This window comes from Sorex araneus, chromosome 1 (genome assembly GCF_027595985.1).
Source record: "Sorex araneus isolate mSorAra2 chromosome 1, mSorAra2.pri, whole genome shotgun sequence".
Lineage (NCBI taxonomy): Eukaryota > Metazoa > Chordata > Mammalia > Eulipotyphla > Soricidae > Sorex > Sorex araneus.
The window spans coordinates 272726958-272753708 of record NC_073302.1 but is presented as its reverse complement, the minus strand read 5'-3'; the positions used below and the strand labels follow the sequence as shown (position 1 = coordinate 272753708).

Genomic DNA, 26751 nt, shown 5'->3' with positions numbered 1-26751 from the left:
AAAATATGGAGTATCATGTAATTAGGCCTATGAAGGCTGGAAGCATGTACAGACTGTGGCATCAGAAGGATCTGAGTTTAGATCCAGAACTTGTTTTAAGGCTATTCTGTATCTCTCTTGAGTTATTTCTCTTCTCCATAATGGACATATGAATATATTCCTGATGGGATGGCTGTATGGACTAAATATTAGAGAGCTGGTGAGAGAGTACAGGAGTTAAGGTACTTGGCTATGTAGTAACCCCTGTCAGATTCCTGGTAATGCATATTATCCCCCAAGGACCACCAGCAGTGACCCCTGAGTCTCTACTGAGTCAGCCAAGAATGAGGCGTGAATAGGGTCACTACTGGGTGTGACCCCAAAACCTAATATACATTGACCTGTGTTTCTCAAAGTTGGTGATACCACCCCCTTGGGGTCACTGAACAAGTTAAGGGGGTGAAAGTGGCCTATGTGCAATCGCGGGACCCCTTTCAGTTTTCTTTTTTTTCACATTATTTTAAAATCAAGGTACCATGATTTACAAAGTTACTCATAATAAAGTTTCAAGTATACAATTTCCTAGCACCAATGCCATCACCAGTATGAGGGGCCACTCTTTGCTGGGATCACAGACCATATGGATTGCCAGAGATTGAAACCGGGTTGGCTGCATGCAAGGCAAGTGCCCTAAATGTTATACTATGTCTCTGGGCTCCCATTTTTTGTCTGTTTGCTTAAAGAGGATAGATTTCCACCGGGTTGATGAGTGGGGTGTGTGTGTGTGTGTGTGTGTGTGTGTGTGTGTGTGTGTGTGTGCGTGTGTGTGTGTGTGTGTGTGTAAAGGAGGAAAGGAGGAAGCAGTTTAACTAAGTTTGGGAATCTCTGCATAGATGCTCAGTAAATGCTACTAACTATGTATCTGCTGCTTTTTAGCATCCTTTGTACTTTCTGACTTGAGATACCCAATACCCCTGTGAAAAAGTTCAGGAAACAGAAAGAACAATGTTAAGTATTAATGTAGTACGGAGGCAGGGAGATATAGGAGCTAAGTCAATCGCTGTATTACATAGTCCTTGTTCTATAGCTTCAAGGCACTTTTCCATGTGTAATTTGCTGTTTTCACCTCAGAATATTAGCAGTACAATTCCCCACTATGTAGATGTTGTGTAACAGTGCAAATAAGTAAAACAATAGGGTCTTAAAGTACAAACTCTGGAACATTATCTAGGTCTCAAACACAAGATGATAGTGAATTGCAAGAGATTTGCAGAACTCAAAATAGAAGTTGAAGGTTAAAATTTGCTTCAATATTTTGTGAACCCACATTACCAAGCCTGCTTGGATTGGGACTGGGCCCCTCTGCCCAGATTTCCCATTTCCCAGTAGCTAGGCGGTCACACCCAGGGCCTGCCCCCAGCATCTTAATCCCATCCACGGGCAACATCCAGAGACTTAAAAGCAAGCTCCCGGGATGGATATCTTATAGCCTACTTCTCCTCTGGGAGAACCTGGCAAACTACCGGGAGTTTCCTGCCCACATGGGAGAGCCTTGCAAGGTCCCAATGGTGTATTAATATGCCAAAACCAGTAACAAGCTGGGTCTCATTCTCCTAACCCTGAAAGAGCCTCCAACACAGCATCGTTGGGAAAGATGAGTAAAGAAAGGCTTCTAAAATCTCCGGGCTAGGATGAATGGAGACGTTTCTGAGACCACTCGAGAAATTTGATGACCAATGGAATGATGATGAATCAGATAATGTCATCATCATCATCATCATCATCATCATCATCATCATCATGACATTATCTCATTATCTTTGAATCATTTCTTTATTTGGGGGCAGGGAGTACATCCCCCCCCCACCACCACCAGTAACACACCGTAGTGATGCTCAGGAGTTGTACCAGTGGTATGTTTGAAAATGTTCAAGACAGAACCCTACTTCCATCATGCAAAATATGCAGACTAATCCTCTAAACTACATCCCTGTCCCCATCTCTAATTTTTAAAACTCTGAGTATCCGTTTTATTGCTCTGTGAGCATCTATGTAAACTGTCAGTTTGCTTCAACTTCTCTGACACAGTTTTATCTTCTTATTTCATTTCACTTTACATTTTATCTTGACTTTCTTTTTCCTACAGAAAGCAACTATTCTTTGCCTTAATGCAATGAGGAAGTACAGACTGATTCCAAAATGATGCCATCGATTCCAGCAGAATGTAACACATTTCCTTGATGACAGAAGACACATGGCTTATTCATGTGTTCTCATTTGAACACTAAAGAAAAATAAAAGGCATATTTTTCAAAAAAGAAGCAAGAAACAGGGTATGAATTCCTAACCTAAAAGCTTAAATACATGTCCAAATAGTCATGCAAAGTTTCTTACTGCTTAGAGGTTCTGAGTGCTGAACGGTTCTCCTTAGCAAGATTGTCTGGGCTGTTCAAAACAGAGAACAGAAAAGTTCTGATTAGTGATAGGTTTTTCTTTTGTGCTGGGTCAATAGAGCCACATTATCAATCCACTCTCCACCAGCAAGAGACAGTGAAAACTAAATGACTGATTTTATTTTATTACCTCTGATTGCTTCGGATGACTTCAGGATTCACCTTGATGAGGTTATTGAGATCCTGGTTCCTTTAAATAGAAAAAAAAAACCAATATGTTAAGTTTTAAGTTTATTTGGTGAGATCATTAAGCTTATAAATTTGCTTGAAATAATAAAGTAAAAAAATTTCGTGACCAAAACACACAAATTAATACCTTCGGTTGTTGGTGAGAGTTTCAGGATTCACTTTGATGAGTTTATCAATATCTTGATTTCTTTAAGTGGAAAAACAAAAACATCTTGTATTAGCGATAAGATGTGTTTAAGTTGACTGAAAATAGGAAGAACTGATTAGGTATTTTAGGTTATTTTATTTAGTATAAGAGGATTGGTTAGATATAAAACTTTCTTGAAATAAGTTTTCTAATAAACTCTTGGAGATAAATTATGATGACTCAGAAGAAAATTTACTCTGACTTCATATGGTTTATTACCTGTGTCTCTTCAAAAGCATACTGGCTAAGTTAGAATTCAAACTTTTTGGATCAGCAATTATCTCTAATTGCAAAAAATTACTCTTTAATTGCTTGACTATTGATTTATAATACTTGCTTTGAGAAGTATAGTCCTTGGAGAATAAAAGTTTTACCCTGGAATGTTTATACATTATGAAGACAAAATTTGATTTTAATATACTTGTCAATTTTTAAAATTAGATATTATGTAAAATGGGGGGATACTGGGGACATTGGTGGTGGAAAATGTGCACTAGTGGAGGGATGGGTGTTCGAACACTGTAAGACTGAAACTCAAACATGAAAGCTTTGTAACTATATCTCACAGTGATTCAATTAAAAAAAAGACATTATTTAAAAACAATGAGTTCTAATATAAAACTTACATTCATCATAAGTTGGTCAAGAAGTCTCTAGCAATCTATTAATTAGTGACTTTTCTCTGCTATGTATTTTTTAAAATGGAGTTGGGGTAGCGAGATAGTAGAGGCAAGGCACTTTCCTTGCATGCAAAGACCCTAAATTCAATCCCCCTGAGTACCATAGAAGTGACTCCTGAGAACACAGCCAGGAGTAGGCCCTGAGCACTGCTGAAGGTGGTCTGTAAAAAATTACAAGGATGCGCACACTCAAAGGAGGGTGCAGTGATATGTGTGGTGTGTTGTGTTGTACGCGGGCTCTTGGGGCGGTGCTCTCTCTCTCTCTTTCTCTCTCTCTCTCTTTCTGTCTTGCCTCTCACGTCCGGTGCTCTCAAGCCACTGTGTATGGACTGGATCACGATGGCTCCTCCTCTGTGCTGCGCTTCTGTGTGTGCTACTGTGCTCTCTTCTATCTGTCTCTCTATCTCTGTCTCTATCTCTGTAGTCTTTCCTCTGGTCTCTGCTGACCTCCTTCTGTCTCTGCTTCTGTGTCTACCCTCTTGCTTCTGTCTTCCCCCTGTGAATTCTGTCTTGCCTCTGTCTTCTCTCAGCTTCTGTGTCTTCTCCTAGCTTCTGTCTTGCTTCTGCCTTCTACTTCTCTTACAGTCTTAGTTTATATAGCAATCATATAGGGTGGTAACACAAAGGCGGGTTGAATATTAACACATCAACATATAAGTGGAGAAGATCACTTCTCCAGGAGATTAACAAAATCTCATCTAAAGAGATTACTCCAGATTACTAAGTGATCCACTCAATGGTGGGATCCAAACAAGGGTGTGTCTCTTTCTTCCTTCCTCAGCTAGTAATCCACTTAAACAGTTGTAGTAAATCTATTTTAAATATTTCTAGCAATGTCATTCTGTATGAGTACAGTAAGAGATATGTCAACTTAAAGTTTGGTTCTTCCTGAGGACATCTTACTCTACATTCCAGACCACAGTCCTCAGGCCAGGTTAGTCTTCCTAACCCCAGCAGGGTCCTAGTCTCGTCGTTACTTTTGGATCATGACAGCATTTTTCTATGACCATGCTCTCAACTTATAGTTGAGTATTGTGGCACTTTGGCCTGGCCCATTTCGATGCCAGGGTAGCTCACAGCTTGCCCTGAGTTCATTCAGTCCCTCATCGGGACCCTGCTTTTGGGGTGCTAGGAACTAAGGGCAACTAAGTCGAGAAAGCAGATGCCCAAGAGTAAATATTATTGGAGTCAATCAGTTCCCAAGTTACAAAGCATGATATTAACTGTCTTCCTGTGTCAATACAGAAAGGCCATTGCTCTAAGGTAAACTAAGTTCCCTGTGGCAAGGCTGAAAGAACAAACCCAATGTTATCCTACAGTGGTCCAAGTCCCTCCCACCACCATCACCACAAAATTGGAATTAAACTCAGTCATTCATGATCAAATTAATGATATAATCTGAAAAATACTTCCTACTTGAAGTGCTAACAGTTTCTTAGTTACAGAGAAATGTTTCCAAATGATTTGCTGTCATTCTTGGCATTGGTTTTTTTTTAAGGGTTAGAAAGTAGTGGTCCTTCATGTTTCTCTAAACTTCTTCACATTTATTTTGAGAAATATTAATCAGAAAGGTCTGAGAAAAAGACATTCCTCTCCTTCTTCAATTCTACCCTTCAAATTTTTCCATAAAACATGCTTCCCTGCTCATAACCACTCAATTTAAGCCCTTCCTTATTGTTCTTCCTTATTGCTCATGGTAGATAAAATTCCACTGCGCTGAATTGCCACCAATAATATTTTAAATTACAGGCAATAAATTGGTGCCTCAAATACTATTGAAGAAACTCTCAACATAGGGGAAGAAACTATCAACATAGGAGAACTATATAAAATATAATTTCTCTGTATACATTGATGATAACACTTGTTAAAAAGCTAAACTGGGGGTATGGCTCATTGGTAAAGCACATGTCTTGTATGCACAAACCCTGGGTGTAGGGACCAGAGATATTGTGCCATAGGTAAGAGGTTTGCCTTGTACTCATCCAAACAGAGTTTGACCCCTAGAACTGCTTACATTGCACTGAGCCCCAGCAGAAGGGATCCCTGAGCACAGAGCCAGGAGTAAGCCCTGAGCACTGGTAGGTGTGTCCCAAAAGTCAAGACACAGAAAGATGGGTGTGACCCCCAACATGACTAAAAAAATTTAAAAGGATAAAATCGGGCTCTCTTGCTGGAGGGTGGTGAGGACCCACTCGGGTTGAAAGCTGCGTGCCGAAACTAGACTATAGACTGAACATGATGGCCACTCAATACCTCTATTGCAAACTACAACATCCAACAGGAGAGAGAACAAAAGGGAATGCCCTGTCGCAGAGGTAAGGTGGGGTGGTGGGGGTTGGGGTGGGGGTGGTGGGAGGGATACTGGGAACATTGGTGGAGGAGAATGGGCACTGGTGGAGGGATGTAAATGAAATGCAAACATGAAAGTCCATAAGTTTGTAACTGTACCCCACGGTGATTCACTAATAAAATTTTTTTAAAAATACGGGACTTTTTTACATGAAAGTTCATAAGTTTGTAACTGTACCCCACAGTGATTCACTAATAAAAAATTTAAAAAATATATATGCGGCTTTTTTGCTCCATAGCTCTAAAAAGTGGAACGAACACATGTGATATGAGTTCCAGGACCCCACGCTTCTTGCTCTGGAGTGCACAGTCTCCAGAGCACTCGATGTAGCCCGGCGGTTCGAAGCCACACAGAACAGCATCTCACTACCATGCCGAGTGTCTCCCTGGGAACGATGTCAAACTGCATTTGAAAACCAACAATCCTTAAAGTGATGTCACTTTAACCTCTTAAACAGATTATTTTATACACAACCCTAACATAGGAGATATATTTTCAAAAGTGACAAAATTTCAATGTATGAAATCAATCAGAATACTTTTAGGATCACTAATGTTCAGATACAAGTAGGCTTAATAGTAAACTGGGTAGAAAAGGTGAACGCAGAGAACTTCAATTTTCACTATTCTGCTGAGCCTAGAAAAATGTGACTCATAGAATAACCTAGAAAACTAATATACCCAAGTTACTGTGTTACAAGCCCATTAAGAAACTCACTTTATAGATAACAAAGCTAAGTGAAATCATCAAAAAGTTAAAGACAACTACCAGATGATTTCACCCATATGTAAAATATAAATAACCTAAGCAAATTATACATCAAAACACAATTAAAATAACCTGTAGACTCTGAAAAACAGGATGGTTACAGAGGGAAAGGTAGAGAGAGTAGAGGTGTTAGTTTTACAGTGTGATTGCATTAGAAATAAAATAAAATAAAATAAATGAAATGGGTATGGAGAGGCATATCCCCATGTAAAGAAGTGGACTTTATAATCCTTAAGTTATAATAATAAATCAATGCTAAATCGATTTTCAAAGATACACTTTACATCACAGTCTAATATTCTCACTTTAGACATGTAGACAAACACATGCTTTGTAAAATTGTGTTTTCTGAACTACCACCCTAACTACTTAAGAACTCTTGTCTACTCTATTTACTATTTTTAATTTGGGGTCATTCTGATAAACTGGTAAGAATATCAATTATAAAAACATTGAATGGGCTATGACCCACAGTTTGAATATTAATTTAGGAAACATAAATGTATGTTATTTTCCACCACTACTCCTAAAAAGACAACACTGTGTATTAATAAAATAAGAATCTCAGTAACAACTTCGAATTATCTTGATTGTTAGCACAAAATTTATCTCAAAGAAGTGAAAGCAACAAATATAGACTTTTTTCTGGGCCGCAAAATCCTGCAAAGAAAGGAGACCCATATCTAAACCATATTTAGAAATATGTAATATTTTTCCCTGGTCAGCTTACTGCTTTCATTTATTTTACATTAATAAAATGGACACATTAGAATTTGGAGGAGGCAAGTGGTAGTGGAGCAAACTAAGCCAAGCTCAGGACTACTCCTGAATCAGTCTCAGAGATTGTCCCAACAGTGCTCAGGAGTCTAGGGATTGAACCCAGGGCTCTCACATGCAAACCCTGCACTTAGCCCACTGAGTAACTTCTTCACTCCCCTACATTAGAATTTCTTCTAATCTCTTATTACTTCTTAGTACTTAAAAATCTACAAAACATTTAATATCATTTGCACATTCATACTTTTGTCATTTACAAAGTCATCTTTCTAGTGAGTAGGTGAGATGAATAGAGGAAAATGCCTCCTACTTGTTCCATGGCAAGGGCAGTAAAATCCTAGCTTTAGGAGAGTCTTGATTTTCTGAAGAATTTGGTTATGATTCATTTATTTTTAAGGCCAAAGTTGTTTCTGTGGTTTAAGAATCATGATTTGCACTGCTGATTAGAAGAATTCTAATCAAAAGACTATGAGGAACCTCAGTATTCCTATCTGTGAAATGAGGAGATTAAATTGGATCATCTCTATGGCTTTCCCAAATATAATACTGCCTGTTCCTAAGAAACATGACTATAAATTTATGCCTGTCACAGCTATTAAATTAGCTATTCAGTATCTTTTTTAAAAAAAAATACAACTTGCAGAAGACATTCTATATTCAGGAAGCAGTATACAAGTAATCCAAAAATGTAATATATTAAATTGACAACCTATTATTGTCTAGGGGTAACATCTCAGTGCTCTTGGTACATAATTAGCTTTAATCTATGATAATTGCCTGCTGTTAATAAGATTGAATATGTCTACTGAATTCTTTTTTTGGCGTCCATGGCCTATAATTATACCTAATGTGCAACTAATGATACCTACTTGTAAGCTTCCAACACAGTAGGTGCTCAGTAATTATTCACTGCCAAATAGATCTCAGAACTACTATTAGTGTTCCACTAGATTTCTTTGTGACCCTGGCCAAATAATGTAACCTCTCTAAGTCAATAAGTTGATTGAAATGGTGGTTTTCAAAACTGTTCAAACTAACTGGGATATGAGTTGTATGAGATACTTTTTATTCATAAAAATTTGTGATTTCTATCCATAAAAGGAAATCATGAAACACTTTTAGATACATATCTTAAGTGGTGTGTGTGTGTGTGTGTGTGTGTGTGGTGTGTGTGTGTGTGTAATGATACAAGAATCTTCACATAAACTGAGTAGGAGAGAGACTACTCCAAGAATCAACTTTAGGTTCATAACGGTTTTGGAGGAAACAAATCATCGAAGAAGCAACGCATCTCATAAAATTACTAGAAACTCTCTTCTAAAACAAGTGCTAAATAGTATTTCTGATGAGTGTAATGAATTGGTTAGGTCTTTTTATCTAACTGTAGCACTGCACTGTAGCACTGTACTCTCGTTGTTCATCGATTTGCTTGAGCAGGCACCAGTAACGTCTCCATTGTGAGACTTGTTACTGTTTTTTGCATATCAAATACACCATGGGTAGCTTGCCAGACTTCGCTGTGTGGGCAGGATACTCTTGGTAGCTTGCCAGGCTCTCCAAAAGGGATAGAGGAATCGAACCCGGATCAGCCGCATGCAAGGCAAACGCCCTACTCGCTGTGCTATCGCTCCAGTCCTAATTAATTTTCCTAATTAACTATTATTAATCAATCAATCCCCAAAGAATGGTATTATTAGCATTAATACTACAAAGAAAAATATAAATGATTTATAAATGAGCTATGTTTCTATCCCATTCCCTTCAATTGCTTAACTTGAGTTTGAAAGAAGTGAATTCATAACTATATGTTTTTTCAGCTTCCTTTCTTGCTACATAAAAAATTGCGACACAAATACCCACTGAATGTATAAGTCATTCATATACACATTGTGCCTAAGATTGAGAAACAAAACAAAATAAATAAATAATAATATTCTTCTCTTACCGAGTTGTGCTTTTGACAGCTTTTGGGTTTACTTTAATTAGTTCATCAAGACCTTGTTCAGAGCTAAAATAACATAAAATATAAGATCAAATTACACCTTGAAATCAGAAAATTTTATGCTTGTAATTTTTTCTTCTAATTCTTTTGGATCATTCAATGGATAAAACTTGCAGGTTCTTTGATCTATTTTCTTAATTTACTTTTCTTTATATATGTCATATTTTCTTAATTTCTTAACTTCTTAGGAAGATAGCCATACATTTGATGTCAATAGCATATAAGCTATTTTAATTGGGTTTAGGAATATTATAATTTTCTCAGGAGTCATTTAAAATTTCATCACTGGGTTTTGAAAGATAATAAAGTGACTGTTCTTTGGTTTATTAAGTTTTATGAACTTATAATCTTTAGAGGAATATTCTAGTCACATCATTGTGTCAAATTTCTCATGTTGAAATTATAAAGAATTAGCTTCAATATGACAAATTTAAACAATATTATCGAACAAATCGATGAGCAACGGGATGACAGTGACGGTGACAGTGACTATAGTAAAATTATAATGCACTTATAAAAGAACAATCTATGTAACATTTTACATATAAATAGATGAATGTATTTTCATTTTTAAATATACCCTTTCAAAATGTTGTTACACAAATAATCCTATTTCTGACATAAATTGGAGAGTTTATCATGAGTCTCTGATAACCTTAATAAACTTGCTTCTTATTTGCTGAGGGGACTACTTTGATGAGATTGCCCAGGCCTTGGTTCCTAAGGGTGATAAATTCCAATAGTTGGTAAAATCAATTAATCTTTTTTTTTCTTTTTGGGCCACATCCAAAGATGCTCAGGGACTGCTCCTGGTTCTGCACTCAGGAATCACTCCTGGTGGTGCTCAGGGGATGACATGGGGTGCTGGGAATTAAACTCATGACAGCCACATGCAAGGCAAGCTCCCTACCCTCTGCACTATCTCTCTGTCCCTGTCAGATTTCAACCTTAATGCTTAATTAAATTATTCTTGCTAAGTTAAGCCCTAATCATTTCTATAAAATAGAGAAATAATTCAAGGTTCAGATTATAAATCAACAATGGAGCACTAGCACTACTCCTGGCAACTCAAAAACAAGAAAAGTAAATTATTTGTAATGTCTGCTTTCTCTTTGCTTCCCCTTTCACCTTAAAAATAAAGATATAGGGGCTGGAGCGATAGCACAGCGGGTAGGGTGTTTGCCTTGCACGCGGCCGACCCGGGTTCGATCCCCGGCGTCCCATATGGTCCCCCAAGCACTGCCAGGAGCAATTCCTGAGTGCAAAACCAGGAGTAACCCCTGAGCATCGCTGGGTGTGACCCCCCAAAAAAGCAAAACAAACAAACAAACAAAAAATAAAGATATAAAACTTTTATTTAAAAATAATTTAAAACATTTTTTAAATTATTCAGAAACGCAAATTTAGGAAATATATATAACATGAATATCTAAATGTTGAGGCTACTCTGAGGTATTAGTTAAAATCACTTTAGAATTATTCTTTTTGCAGTGCTAAATCAGGACAAGCAAGACTTCAGACTATATTAATTAATTTTTTTTGTTCCAAACACTCAACTAGTCAACCAAAGCTCAAAGAGATTTTTTTATTATCACAAAGTACCTCATATCAATCCTATTAATACCAAAGGTCTATGCAATAAATTTAACATACCTTATTATTGGCAATAAGCTATATATTTCAAAAAGAAAAAAATCCCAGATTCTTATGCCACTTATAATTAACCTTTAGGATTAATCTGTAATCTTGTTGTTTTGTTTTTGCTTTTTGGGTCACACCCAGCGATGCTCAGGAGTTGCTCCTGGCTCTGCCCTCAGGAATTACTTCTGATGGTGCTTGGGATGCCGGGAATCGAACCCAGGTCGGTCACATGCAAGGCAAATGCCCTACCTGCTGTACTATCACTCCAGCCCCTTAACCTGTCATCTTAATGTACATATCCCCTCATGTACATTAGTTATAATCCTATCATGATTAAATATATGAAATTATCATTTAGAGGGTCAAAATTGTTGAGTGTCAATAATTTTGTAGGTTCAACCCAATGGATAATTGCTTTGATCACTGTCACTGTCACTGTCACTATTATCCCATAGCTCATCGATTTGCTCGAGTGGGCACCAGTAACATCTCCATTGTGAGACTTGTTGTTACTGTTTTTGGCATATCAAATACACCATGAGTATCTTGCCAGGCTCTGCCATGTGGGCGAGATACTCTCGGTATCTTGCTGGGCTCTCCAAGAGGGGTGGAGGAACTGAACTTGGGTCGGCCGCGTGCAAGGCAAACGCCCTACCGCTGTGGTATCACTCCAGCCCGTTGTTTTGGTATTTTCTATTATGCTGTGAATACCAACAAAGGGGACAAAAGCAAAAATAAAAAGCAATAATCAACAGGAAAAGTAGAAACAAAGTAAATAAATGGAGGATAAGATTTCTTCGATGAAAACCTTCTCTTGACTGCTTCCCTCTGGAAAATTATTTTAGGGCAATGTTCATATGCTGGGGATTCCAGTTTGTTTAAAGAAAATCCCAAACCTGGAACTCAAATCCCATATTTATAAGAGATTATTCCTGTCTTAAGAAACTCTCTCTTCTCTGAAGCTCAGGACCCTTGGCAGGGACTTGAAGATCAAGTTTCTTAGAGTTATTCATTCTGGGTTCTACCACTGGCTGTCTCAATAACAGAACAATGACATTTGCTAAGTTAAATAGGAAGAAAAGAAGAGCGAGAACAATTCAATGAACCTTACCCTTGCTTGATTCTCTTCATTTCAGGAGTCACTTTGATGAGACTATCAAGATTTTGACCCCTTTACAATATGGAAGAAAGGATCAAATCAGTGATCAATTTATCTCATATGACTGCAACCTAACAAACGCTTGCATTATAAAAACATTTTATTTATTATAAATATATTACATTTATTTTATTAAAAAGTATTATTATAACATTTTTAGGAGTTATAATTTCTTAGCATTGACACATACATAAGGTAAATAAACATATATAACTAATTACATATTCATAGAAATAATAGACAATAATGGTTTCAAAATGTACTTTTCTAAGTGATTCACATAATTTGCATGAATTAATGTTCAAATCAATCCTATAGCATAGAAAGCATTATCTAATTTCACAAGGCAAAAACTCAGAAACTGAGATCTTCATTTCTTGACATAAATAGCATTTGTAGGGCTGGAATTTAAAACTCAATATCCTAACCCCAGACAAGAATAGCAGTTGTAGGGCTGGAATTTAAAGCTCAATACCCTAACCCCTATCTTGTTGGGTTACTGACTCAATCAATGTTGGAAATCACTAGGAGTACTTTGTCTGATTTCCTCATTTTGACAATGAGAAAATAGTCCAGGCCGAGGAATAGATAGCCCCATTTTATAGTTAGTGAGGCACATTGAGAAAGGCCTAGACTCTTTTTTTTTTTGGAGGGGGGGTAACATCTGGCCTCTGGCTCATGCACTCAGGAATTACTCCTGGCGGTGCTCGGGGGACCATATGGGATGCTGGGAATTGAACCCTGGCCGCATGCAATGCAAAAAAAATGCCCTACCAGCTCCAGTCCCCAGGTCTAGACTCGTATCTATAGGTTTGGTCTAATTCATTACTCCCTCTCCTGTGCTATCTCTTTGCTTAAGAAAAATAAACCTAAACAACTAATGAAATGGTTGTATTTTAATTATAAAGAAAAAAAAACATTGTGTACATAAAGGGTAACTCAATTATGTTAGTAATAAGTTGGTAATTTTTAAAAAACATTTTGGATAGCTGGGTGATTTTTCCTGAATTATTAAATTTAGTGTTAGCCTGCGGAAATGATGGTTTAATAATTATGCTTTCAAACTTGATTAGTACTAAACAAAAATATTAAATCTTACCCTTGTACATTTTTGTCTGTTCTTGGGTTCACTTTGATGAGTTTATCATACTCCTTGGAACTTTATACAAAAAATGCAAAGAACAAAACAAAAACATGCTAAGTAATGATGAAATTAAATCAAGTAAATAGTTTAATATATATAAAATATATATTTTTGTATATATTTATACAAAAAATGCAAAGAACAAAACAAAAACATGCTAAGTAATGATGAAATTAAATCAAGTAAATATTTTAATTTGAAGGACACATGTATACAAGTTGCATTTTGCTAACTTTGAAAAAAATCAATACCAAAGTATGCTGTTAATTTTTAAAGAAGAATTTTCTGTTTTTAATGGTGAATTCACACTGAGCAGTACCCCAGAGCTACCCCAGATATGCTACTTTAGGGGTTGCTCCCAGAGGTGCTGAGAGGATCATGCAGGGTTGATGATCTAATCTGAGGGTCTCATCTGCAAAGCATGTGCCAACTCTTTGAATTATCTCCCTGGTCGTAAAAAGACAATCTTGCCTATCATCTAAATCACCGATATACTGTTTCAGTCTCTTTGATATACTGCTCCCAAAAGAAACTCATAAATTAGGGCAAGATTGAATTTTTAAAAATCAATGCAAGGGGCTGGAGCAATAACACAGCGGTAGGGCATTTGCCTTGCACGCGGCCGACCTGGGTTCGATTCCCAACATCCCATATGGTCCCCTGAGCACCGCCAGGAGTAATTCCTGAGTGCATGAGCCAGGAGTAACCCCTGTGCATCGCCGGGTGTGACCCAAAAAGAAAAAGAAATCAATGCAATAACTGAAATGATTTGCCAGAACTTCTAACTGCTTTCTAAGTATTCTAGTGAATACTATTGCTATACCTAGATTTTATATATATTTTAATAATTTCCACGTGAAATTCCTTTTTGCTTCAAAAAGATGTTAGAAGAGCAACAATTTGCAAGAACTATCTTGAGGGACCTCCCTTCCCTCACCCCTGCAGTTATTTTCTATGACGATGTCACTTCACATGAGATAAAACTGAAAAAACATTTTTTTGTTTTTGTTTTTTGGGATGGGGAGTCACACCCAGAAGTGGTCAGGACCAATTTCTGACTTGGTGCTCAGGGGTCACTGCTAGTGGTTCTGAGTGTACCATTTTGTGCTGGGGATCCATCCCCTACATCATGAATGCAGGGCATGCACTCCAGCCCTTTGAGTTATCTCCCCAGTCAATAGAAACTAATCTTAGTGCCATGCAGGTGTGGTCAAACACAGTGAACATTTACTGTTGACAAATTGGTGTGCAATTTGTCACCTTTGTGCAAACTTTACACACATTTGATCAGCAGTAGATGTCGACGAGTGATTGTAAACAGACACACACTATTGTCTTAGAGTATAGCTAAGATATAAGTATATAAGATATAAGATATAAGTATAGCTAAGATAAGTATAGAGTAAGGTAGCTGAACATAAAACTCATCAGGATCTTCTCACTAAGCTTTGCATTTTATTATCTATTAAAAATGTAGCCAGATAATCTCCTCATGAGCCACCCTCCAGAACTCATGGCTGCTTCTCCTGGAAGGGAGCATAAAATGAGGTCCCCATAGCCATGCCACCAGACTCTGCACCAACCTATTTCCACTCGGGGTGCCCCAGAAGGGGGCGGATGAGAGCCCTCCCTGCCTCAAGGGACCCAGGCCGGGCAGCCGACCTCCACTACCCAACCACCACCACACTCCAGGCCACTTTCCACATGCTTGGGCAGAGTCTCACACATGAGCAAACATATTCCTGGACCGTGTGGTCGCTTTGCAACACATCATCATAGAGGGAAATAAATATATATGCCTCTCGGAGAGCCTGGCAAGCAACCGAGAGTATCCCGCCCGCATGGAAGAGCCTGGCAAGCTCCCCGTGACGTATGCCAAATACAGTAACAATAACAGGTCTCATTCCCCTGATCCAGAAAGAGCCTCCAATCGTTGGGAAAGAAGAGTAAGGAGAGGCTGCTAAAATCTCAGGGCTGGGACAAATGGAGATGTTACTGGTGCCCGCTCGAGTAAATAGATAAACGGGATGACAGTGATACAGTGAAAAATGTAGCATGTTATCTACTAAAAATATGCAGCACAAAATAACCACATTGAGAATCATAATAACACCAAACAATATACAAAGAATGACACGGGAGGCAAAGATGAACAGGAGCAATAGTATAAGGTTAAGGTGCTTGCCTTGTACATGGCCGATCTTAGTTTAATCCTCAGCACCAATTCTGAGCCCCTACCACTGCTAGGGCTGATCCCTGAGCACAAGCCAGGGTTACACTCCAGGCATAGCTGGATGTAAACAAATGAAAATAGAGGAAGGAAGAAATTTCTAGAAAACTCAACAGTATATAAGAATGGTGAAACTTATAATTCATAGATCACAAGAGGGGACTTATTTTCTTTTCATTTCTTTTTTTTCTTTTTTGGTGGGGGGTGGGAGACTAGGGAGTATTAACCATATTAACCAGATATTTGCACTGAAGGAGAATTGTTTTATTTTAAAAATAAATTAAAAAGATATATTTTATGTCTATTATTTCACTTGACTCTTAGAACCATCAAGCAACAAATAGACTGAAAATATGGTTCTGATTTTATAACCAAAGAAACCTCAGTTAAGGGTGTTTAAGAGACTTACTGAAAGGCATCAAGCTGGGAAGTAATAGTTTGGACTTTCAGTTTTCAATTCAAATATTTTACTACTAAGTGTCACAAATCGGTGTAGATAAAAAGGGAAGATAGATCAGACATAATCCTTACCCTGGGCTACTTCTCTTTTCTTCAAGGGTCACTTTGATGAGATTATCAAGGCTCTGGCCCCTTTAATACATAAAAGAAATAATAAGGTTAGTGACACACAGATAAGTGGATAAAACTGTCAATTAAAACTCAAAAACTGTATAAACACCCACTGAGATTGTTGAAAAAGAGTTTAAATTGTTAAAACCAACTTTACAGAAGTATATAAAGATTTATATATCTTGAAAACTCAGAGAGATAATTCTTTAACCTTGGAACCACTAAGCCTAGATAATACTGCAGTCTTTATTTTGATCCATTTACTGCGATGCTCTTAGCCTCTGCTAGTGCATTAAACATTTTGTAATAGTCAATATATGTAGTGCTCATGGAACAATCCAGAAGGCACATCCTCTCATATCAACCTCCAACATGCTATGGGATTTTAAATCAGTTTTGCAGAATTTGTGTTTTGTAAATTAACACTTGTTAGCAGATTTTCTCTTCATTATACTGGACTGAAATGAAGACACTGATTTGTTAAATTTCATAATTCTACAGCCTGCTATCTGCTTTTAGTATTTATAGTCATGCATCAAAATTGTGAAATTTAGTTGTGTGGGCAACAACTGCATTTTAATCTACTTTAGGGATATTAAAACATACAGTAGCCTGAAAGGGGGACCACATTTATTGTATTATGAAATTCCACAGTCGCTGGAGACATGCTAGTGTTTATTGTCACTGTTTAGTATATTCTGCTTCAGATCCTACTGGAATTAAGCTTTTCTTATGCATTTACATTTATGCATATGCAGCCCCAGCCAATGTTCCTGTGATCTTCAGAGGAAACCAGGGATAAAGAAATTCCACAGAAAAGTACTTTGACACTGTTTATCAATGCTCTAAAACTGTATCACCAAGTTTCTACAGAACATCAAAGACACAGGTACTTAGAAACAACCAGATGCTGGTGCAAATTTTTACTTGATCCAGATGTCTGAGAATGTTTATATCCAGGCTAAAGGCAGCAATGAAATTTTGTACTTTTTTCAAGCAAATAATAAAACAACCTGATAAGAACAACCATTCTTTCTCACATTGATTTTTCTTAAAATTCATTGAGGTATTTTTGCCTCGTTTGCCAAGGCATCAAAAATCAGATGGGCCGAACACATAATGCAATTCAGAGACAACCGCCGGGCTAGAGCTGTTACCAACTGGATTCCACGGGACATCAAAAGACTGCATGGCCGCCCACCAAGGAGATGGTCAGACTTCTTCATCAAAACCCTGAATGAATGATTTGAGGCTCTTCCTGTTCATGGAGCAAGTAGATATCATTGGGCTACACTAGCATGCAACATGAACAAATGGAGATGTTACTGGCGCCCGCTTGAGCAAATCGAAGATCAACGAGATAACAAGTGATAAAAGTGATTTTTCCTCTACAAAGTAACAAATCATGTGACATTTGAATGCTAGTAACCTAAAAAAAATTTCTAGGTACCTGTTTTTGCATTTGAGGACTGAAAAATAAAATCCCACAATTCCCATTGTTAGTCATGATTTGCATATTTGGAGTGGTAGTGGAATTAGCTCTGATTATTTTATCATAAATTTGTGATTTATTGATCAAAACTTAACTCAGTCGTAAGTGTTTACCATACTTTGGTTATGTTGTCAAGAAGCTAATTTCCTTAAGTATCAGTTTCAGTTTATGCATTTGTTTATCAAAATGTATGAAGTCTACAAAGAAGAGTATGTTAATTAATGTAAAGTGTACAATGATATTTGAGATATGAACTTCTAAAGCCTTGACTCATAGTATATTTTCAGTATTCTGGATTTATTTCCAAGTGGCAATAGTTAGGGGAAACCTCTGCCATGTGGGTGAGATACTCTCGGTAGCTTGCCAGGCTGTCTGAGAGGGACAGAGGAATCGAATCTGGGTCGACCATGGGCAAGGCAAAAGCCCTACCCACTATAATTTCAGAGAAAAATATATGCTATGAAGGAAAATTTTCATGGTTATGGTACTTGTGGCTGGTAACTTTATTATATTTGGTAATTAAATATCACTGATTTTGTCATTTGTTATTTGTCATCCTGTTGATCTTTGATTTGCTCAAGTGGGCGCCAATAATGTCTGCATTTGTTCCTGTTGCCTACTACAGTAGCCGAATGGTATCTACTTACTCCAGGAACAGGAAGAGCCTCAAACCATTCACTCAAGGTTTTGATGAAAGTCTGACCACCCTGTAGCTGGGTGGCCATGCAGTCTTTTGACACCCCATGGAATCCAGTTGGTAATAGCTCTAGTCCAGTGGTCGTCTCTAAATTGCATTACGTGTCCAGCCCATCTGATTTTCGACATTTGGCAAACAAGACTGCATCCCTGATTCTTGATCATTGACGAAGGTTAGAACTCTGGATTTCTGCTCTCACTTGAGTGAAATGTGATATTCCAAGCATAGCTCTTTCGATTTCTCTTTGGGAAACCCAAATAGTGTTCTCATCCTGTTTGCATAGGGCCCAGGTCTCTGAGGCGTATGTTAGTGCAGGAAGAACGGTGGAGTTGAAAAGATGTGCCTGGAGCTGGAGGTTCTTTGCCCTCTTAACAACTTCTTTGATACTCTTGAAGGCGTTCCACACTGCCCTCTTCCTCCTGCGCAGTTCTGGTGCCAAGTCATTCCTCATGTTGAGTTCTCGGCCCAGGTACACATAGCTGCTGCATTTGGAGATGTTTGTTCCGCCGAGAGAAAATGGAATGTCAGGGACTACTTTGTTTTTCATGAACATTGTCTTGCTGAGATTCAGTTTCAGTTCGACCTTTCCACACTCTCGGATGAAGTCAGCCAGCATTTGTGCCGCTTGGCTAGTGTTTGGTGTCATCAGTGAAGTGGAGGTGGTGCAGTTGCCGACCGTCGCCCTGCCGAACCCCTCTCTTTATGTCAATGATCACCATCCTTGTAGAATGGTGAGACCCTGGTAATGAATCCGTATACAGCTCATGGAGGATCCTGATGTACTGAGTTTGAATGCCCTGTTTGGCTAGGGCTTCGATGACTGCTTCAGTCTCAACAGAATCAAAGACCTTCTTTAAATCAATGAATTTTAGACAGAGCTGCATTTTGAACTCTCGCAAAACTTCAATGAGCTTGGTCATTGGGTGGATATGGTCAATCCTTTTTGGAACCTGGCTTGCTAGCATGGTTGTCCTTCATCTAGTGTTCTGCCTATTCTATTCAGGATAACTGGAGTGAACAACTTATAGACAACTATCGCAGATTGGGCAATAGTTGCTGATGTAGTGGATGTCTCCCTTCTTGTACAACAGAACGGTTCTGCTGATTTTCCATTGGTATGGAAATTTGCATTCAGACAGGTAGTGTGTGAAGAGCTGAGCCAGTGTATTGATGAGTACTGGCGGCAGATCCTTCAGGTGTTCAGGTCTGCCCTTGTCTGGATTGGGTGATGTATGTATCTTTATCGACGAAATGGCTTGTTGGATTTTGGAAGGGAGGATGGTGAGAACGACATCCATCCTGCAGAATTTGGTACGTGGGCAAGTGGACGTGGCTTTCAAAGAAATTCGAGTAGAAGTCATGAATAATCCTCTCCATTGCCTTTCTGGAAAATGTGACAGATCCATCCGGATGTCAGGGGGCAGTCATCTTGGTCTTGTAGTTGACAAAGGACACGCGAGCGTTGCGAATACTTTTCCTGGCCTCTGTCGCATCAGCCAACACTGCTGCTCTTCTCTCTTTGAGGTCTTCCTTTATTGCTTCTCTGCACAGCTTTGCAAGCTCGGACATTAGCTTGTGATTGCCTGAGGCTACTGCCAAACCACGTTGGCTAATGAGCTCGAGAATTTCCGAAGACAGGCATCTGTTTGTGGCTTTTCCACTCTCGGCATTCCTCTCGCAGCCATGGAGGTGCTGAACCAGTTGATCGTATTCCTCGTCAATGTCAATGACAGCATCCTCCCATGTTGCCACAATAGTACCAAAGAACTCCCAGCTGGTGGTCATTCTGGGAGTTCTCTTCTTAAATTTAAACTTTGCAGTCCTTTCTCCCTGCTCTGTGAAATAGAATTTTGCACAAAGGAGACAGTGTTCGGATCCCATTTGGGTTTTGGGACAACAGCGACATCGGTCAGGAAAAACCGTTGATTAAATATGATTAAAGTGGTCAATTTCACTGTGGAACTGTCCACCGGGAGACTCCTATGTCCACCCTTTAGATTCAGCCTTTTGGAACTGTGAGTTATCATGGATGGTCTTGGTCGATATGATGAACTCAGACAGTCTCTCACTCTGTTCATTCCATTCTAGCCCATGGGTCCCGATATGAAGTTCTTCGGGCAACCTTCTCAGTCCTATCATTAAAATCACTGACAATGATCTTGTAGAAGGTGTGGTCTTTTTTATAGAACTTCTCCAGCTACATGTAGAAGTTCTCAATTTCTTCTTCACTGTAGTTGGATGTTGGTGCATAAATGACAAAGATAGAAACTGCTGGCAGTGAGCCACATCTATTCTAGGTAATCGTCCAATTCGTGTTGTTAGGCATTCGAATGAATAAATGCTCATGGCCAAGTTTGTGTTGACAAGGACACTGATGCCACTTATGCCTCTATTGTCGCTGTTTCAAGGAACAGTTCTTATTCAGTGTCAAAAACGGTGTGATGTGATCGATGGCTTCTCATCTCGGTCAGACCAATGATGTCATACTTGATCTTCTGCGCTTTCACCATCAGGTCCATGATGGATGCTTCCAATGCTAGCGTACGTGCATTAAAAGTACAGACAGTCATTTTAGTCCTTTTTTGTTTTGGCAGTCTAGTTCATCCCTGAGATTTTATCAGCCTCTCCTTGCTCAACCTTCTTAACACTGCCATATTGGGGGCTCTTTTAGTGTCAGGGGAATAAGGTCCATTGTTGTTATTGTTTTTGGCATATTGAATACCCCATGGGTAGCTTGCCAGGCTCTGCCATGCAGGCGGGATACTCTCAGTAGCTTACCGGGCTCTCCAAGAGGGATGGAGGCTCTTAGGGCGGCCTCTAATCATTGTTAAGGTGTTCCCATGGTTCACAGCATATTTGAACCCCATCAAATATGGTGGAGTAATTATGTAAAATGGGTATTAAGTGTCTTATGATGCATGGTTGCGCAGTCCAGAAAGTGTCCTGGAGCCTGGCAGTGGCTGGGTAGTGGAGGTAGTAGAGGTCAGCCAATGAGGTATTTATCTGGTGCCGGTAAAGTGAGATATCTTATTGTGATCCCTGGTGCACCAGAGATTAGGGGAAGCAAGCAGAGGATCTCTGTTTCTGGGTCCCATTGAGCCTGGAGTCCAAGGTCACAAAGTTCTGCTTTACCTGGTTTTGTGAGGCTTCACTCATGTGTGACAACTCAGCCTGAGTGTCCGGAAAGTGGCCTGGAGCATGGCAGTGGCTGGGTAGTGGAGGTCATCACTGATTTTAGAAGGTGAAAATATAGGGGAAGAGAACCTCAAATTGGGAAAAGCACAGGTAGAAGCCTGAAGGCATAAATGAACCTGGATTAGAGGGAAAAATGGTGCATGTGGCTGGACTTTATTGAAAAGGTGCAAGACAATTGATAGGTATGATTTTATTTCTATGTAAATTGCAAAATTATTGACAGTTTTCATTATGAGATGGTGCAAAATCTGATTTTTTAAAAACATCTATAGAACTTAGATGTGTAGATTAAATATGTGCAAGTAATGACAAATATTATCCTTAAAAGTTTTCAGAAAGTGTGCATATATACTGGACATACATGCTACACTACACAAGTACCCACACACAAACATTAATGTGTACATGTAATAATACCTAGAAAATAGGCACATCATAGACAAACATGTCTACACATATATGGAGTCTCACTCATACATTTTCATAGACATGTGCATAACCAATGAATGACGACTCCCAGAATGACCACCAACTAGTAGCTCTTTGACACTTTTGCAGCAACGTGGGAGGATGCCGTCATTGACAACATCAATGAGGAATACGATCAACTGGTTTAGCACCCCCATGACTGCACCAGGAATGCCGAGAGTGGGAAGTAAGTAACCAAGTGCACTTACATACATAGGCACAAACATATTTGCGCTCTTGCACACACAAATATAACACACAAGAATCACAAAAAAATTGTGCGTATGTAAAAACCTGTGCACAAGTATCTTTCCATATTCACATTCATATGATAAAAACAGGCGATGATTTGAAATACTCTAATAAAAATTGGAAAGGACTATACAGATTTGTTCTTTTAGAGAGGCAATATAAATTAGATATTTGAACAATATCAAAATCATCAAGTTAAAGAAACATAATTCATCTGATTCTCTGTCATCACTAATGATGATTTTTATCTATCATATGCCAGAAAAGATAGAGGCATGATCCTTCAGTAGATAAGAACATTGAACCAGTGGGCAGCTAGCCAGCGATAGAGTCAGAATTTGAGTTTTCAAGCTTCCTGTTCACATCCGCTAAGGTTACCTTGCTGAATGACCCAGGAAGCCAAGGAAATGAGTGCTTTTGTCTCAATCTTAGGTTCACCGGTCACAGTGTCCCTGACAGGCTGTGCTGTGGTGCTGGGGACAGACCAGCCTGACATGCACAGCACATTTCAACTCCTGAGTTCACACTCTGCTGTGCTGATGGGGCCTGCAGGCATCAGTGACACATTTTAGAGTCAACTAATAATATCATGAACCGAATTAATGAAGTGGAAAGGAGTTCAAAGGAAACCACATGGAATTATTTGGTATACTGTTTTCAGTAACACGCCAACAAATCTATTTCATCTGCTTTTTTAAAAATAAAAGGAAAGAGAACATAAGCTCTCCAGATTTACTTGAAAATTCATGGATAGGACAACTCTTTTATGAAGTACCCTCTGCTGAGCTCTTCTTTTAATACACACCACATGTGCTAAACACAGTTGCATTACACAAGTACATGCAATTCACTCATACACAGCTACATCTCCCCATGCATGCACCTATATTCTTCTCACACAACAAACACACATACACTACTGATATATATACTATACATGAATTCACACACCCATCTTGCATCAACTTGATTTGGGTTACAGGGTGGCCAGAGAGTTGGTCAAAACTTATTTTGAGTGTTTCTGAGATGATGCTTTTAGGTGGCATCACAATTTGCATTGGTGGACTAAGTAAAGCTGATAGGTTTCTCTCACATGGGTGGACCCATCCAATCAGCTGAAGGCTTGAATTGAACAAAACAGCTTCACCTAAGAGGAACTTTTATCTGCTTGACTGCTAGACATGAGACATCAGTTTTCTACTTCAGATTGAAATTGAATCCATATACACATACAAACATATGAAGAAATAAATCATATATCTCAATAGAGGAATCCCATTTAATTTCTTAAAATCTACCTGGAAGCAAACTTTACCTCAGAATATAATACAAGAGATTGCATTTGTGCATCATTTGTTGCATTGATTTCTGTGGTGTGTTTGGGGAAAAGAGGACTCAGTTTTGGTTTGACTTTTAATTTACTTTTTTGCGTACAAACACTAAGAATCCCAATGTGTTCATAAAGGTCAAATTAAGAAAAAAAATCTTTCAGTGTCTTACCTCTTGATATTTTTATTTGTTTCAGGATTCTCCTTGTTATGTCCACTGAGGTCTTGTTTTCTTTGAATAAAGAAATGAGCTTTAATAAATGTCATAAAACAAGACTATTCAAGTAAACATAATTAGAAAAATTAAGCAAGATATATATAATTTCTATACCTATGAAATTTTAAAGCTCTAACTATGAATGAAATTTATTCTTATATCTTGAGCTGAAGACCATTAAGCTTCTTTATTTGCGAGCAAGAAACATGGGATTTATTTTGTTTTATTCTCAAATTAGATAAGCATACATGAAATTTGCTTAATAAAATCAGCTTTGATCTTAGACCTTGTTGGGCTACTTTACGTTGTAGCATTGATGTAATCTAAATTAATGTTCTATACTGGGTCCAGACATAATGTAAAATTCTAATCAACAAATAAGATTTGCTTGTCCATTCTTCTGTTTTAAAATAATAAAAAGCTAACAATAAAAGTCATAATTTAACAATAGTATTAAAAACAAGTATTTGAATAGCAATGCCTTCATATAAACTCAACCATTGTCACATTCCATGCTTTTAAAAATATAATTAGACCAGGGTGAGTAATAAAAGACAAAATTCCTTTCATGGTAGGAAAACTGAGTCATTTTTTTCAGGAGAGAGAAACATGCTCCCCAATTAAGGTGTATTGAGTAATACCAAATTCCATGATCAGAAACAAAAAGGGGCAGGAAAGAATGGCAAAAGTATCTTGATTCAGTATTACCACCGTGTCAACATAGTCTCAAATTGGAAATATACTAATGTAATGTTTTTCACTGCTAGGGCCTATTCCTGACAAGCCACCTCCCTGGGCTGTCTTCTGAGACCACTTGTTCTTTGAGAAGTTGATTTGTTACAAGAGTTTTAATCAAGCCTCTCTTGGCATGTATTGTCGTTTAGAGACTCACTTCAAAAATGTTGTCAAGAGTCTGCTTTCTTTAGACACAAATTCAATTCCATAACTCATTCCTAACAATAAATCCAAATTCCAAATAAGGGAGAAAAGAAAATAACATTGAAATAATTCTTGAAAGATTTTACAAGTTATTAGAAAATAGGTCCACCATTACTATTTTCATGATAATAAAATATGGTTGTGAAGTTAAAGTAGAAAAATATTTTATTATGTTATAATGTAATTATTTTATCTTATGGCCACTAATAAAATACTAATTATTCTATCTTATAAAAATAAAATTTAAGGACATTAAAAGTCTTACCCAGTGACATTTTGACGTTCTTTGGTATTCACTTTGATAACATTGTCAAGGTCTTCACCGCTTTTAGAAAAAAAGTTTAGATCAGTGTTGGAGTATTTTCATAGTACATTCTCTCTCCATAGATATATGTGTGTGAGTGATACACATACACATAAGTATACGCATCTGTTATATTTTTATTATAAAAATTTCCTATCAATATAATTAAGCTAATCTCTAAGAATTTATCAGGCTCTGTGCACATATAAATTTAGAAATAATATAAATCTAATGCTATAGATTTCCAAAGTGAAGACCAAGGCAGTAGAAATTAGACATATGAGAGAAAAGACAAAGTCAAAGATGTGATCCCTGAAATCACTGAGAAGATTACACATTAATCTGGGAGGTAATAACCAAGATTCAGAAATACAAAACAGTACTCACCCTCTTCTAGCTTTGTCTGCCCTGGTGTTCACTTTGGTAACTGGTTCTAGATCTTGATTTCTTGGGGGGAAATACATCAAAATCTTATATCAATTTTTCTGAAATCTTTATAAACAAGAAATCTTAACTTTTCCTGTGAAACTCTTATGTAACCATCTACAGATAATTCAAGGTCTTCCTATTCCATCTGTTCTCCACTTGAAAATATTCACCTGTACTAATACTTGCTTATTTTCATTACATAGATTAACATGTTGTTTATACATTCAATACTTATAAAATTATTATGGACAGCTTTCACTATATGGGTTTTGCTAAATATTCTGTATCAGAAAAGGTTGAAGATTCAGCCATCAAGATTGACTTGAAAAACTAGAATACATTTGGGTACATAGATTGGCACAGAAAAAAAATGCATTTTAACGATAACTAAGACAGGGACTCCAGACGCTGTACAGTGAATAAAGTGCTTGTCTTACAATCAACTGACCTGGGTTCACTCACCAGCACTATATATGGCCTCCTTTAAACCCCTCCAGGAATAATCCCTGAACACAGATCCAGGAATGATCCCTGTGCATAAACTCCTCAGCACAGACAGATGCGAACTAACTACCCTCATCCCCCCACCAAAAAAAAATAAGACAATAAAAATAATAATCATCTTACAAAGCAAAATTTAATAACAAATCAAATGCAATGTAAATAGCTAAACTGGAGAAAAGAAGTACTTATCTCATAAATTCTTACCCTATATTATTCTTGACTGTTCTGGGATTTTCTTTCATGAAAGTGCTGAGGGTTTGGTTTCTTTCAATATGAAAAACAATATAAATGAAATAAGTGAATTTTCTAGCATGTCAGTCTAGAATTATAAATTAGCTTCTTAAATGCTCTAAATTCAGTACTGCTTATACATCAACCTTTTTATAATACAAAATAAATAAAAGTATATATATTGACATTATGAAATTTACAAATATATCTGAGCTACTTCCAAAATTCCTCAACCAAGATTCCAGCCAGGAGCTGGAATGATAGTACAGTGGCCAGGGTGTTTGCCTTGCACACAGCCGACCTGGGTTCAGGTATCCACATCCCATATGGTCCCCCGAGCATCACCAGGAGTGATTCTTGAGTGCAGAGCCAGGACCAACCCCTGAGCATCACTGGTGTGACCCAAAAAGCACCCCCCCAAAAAAAGATGCCAACCAAAAAGTGCCTTAGCACATTATTAAGTAGACAATGAAGAAAGTTTAGGCTCCCAGCACCAAATATGTTAGAGTTAACAGATTAATTTTTAAGTCAGACTCTTGTCCACTATTTTAACAGTAGCAATT

At 37.9% G+C, this 26751-nt stretch overlaps 1 protein-coding gene across 1 annotated transcript in view; it reads right to left on the bottom strand.

Moving 5' to 3' along the window:
• The window catches only part of SCEL (sciellin), a 90777-nt gene that overhangs the window by 22609 nt on the left and 41417 nt on the right, over nucleotides 1–26751 (bottom strand). Inside the window, exons 15-26 of the mRNA XM_055145524.1 lie at nucleotides 26162–26221; nucleotides 25412–25471; nucleotides 24986–25045; nucleotides 23737–23796; nucleotides 16094–16153; nucleotides 13288–13347; nucleotides 12141–12200; nucleotides 10058–10108; nucleotides 9332–9394; nucleotides 2749–2808; nucleotides 2563–2622; nucleotides 2374–2424 (exon numbers count right to left, since the gene is read on the bottom strand). Coding sequence (XP_055001499.1) covers nucleotides 2374–2424; nucleotides 2563–2622; nucleotides 2749–2808; nucleotides 9332–9394; nucleotides 10058–10108; nucleotides 12141–12200; nucleotides 13288–13347; nucleotides 16094–16153; nucleotides 23737–23796; nucleotides 24986–25045; nucleotides 25412–25471; nucleotides 26162–26221 — 705 coding nt within the window. The remainder of the gene's footprint in view (nucleotides 1–2373; nucleotides 2425–2562; nucleotides 2623–2748; nucleotides 2809–9331; nucleotides 9395–10057; nucleotides 10109–12140; nucleotides 12201–13287; nucleotides 13348–16093; nucleotides 16154–23736; nucleotides 23797–24985; nucleotides 25046–25411; nucleotides 25472–26161; nucleotides 26222–26751) is intronic.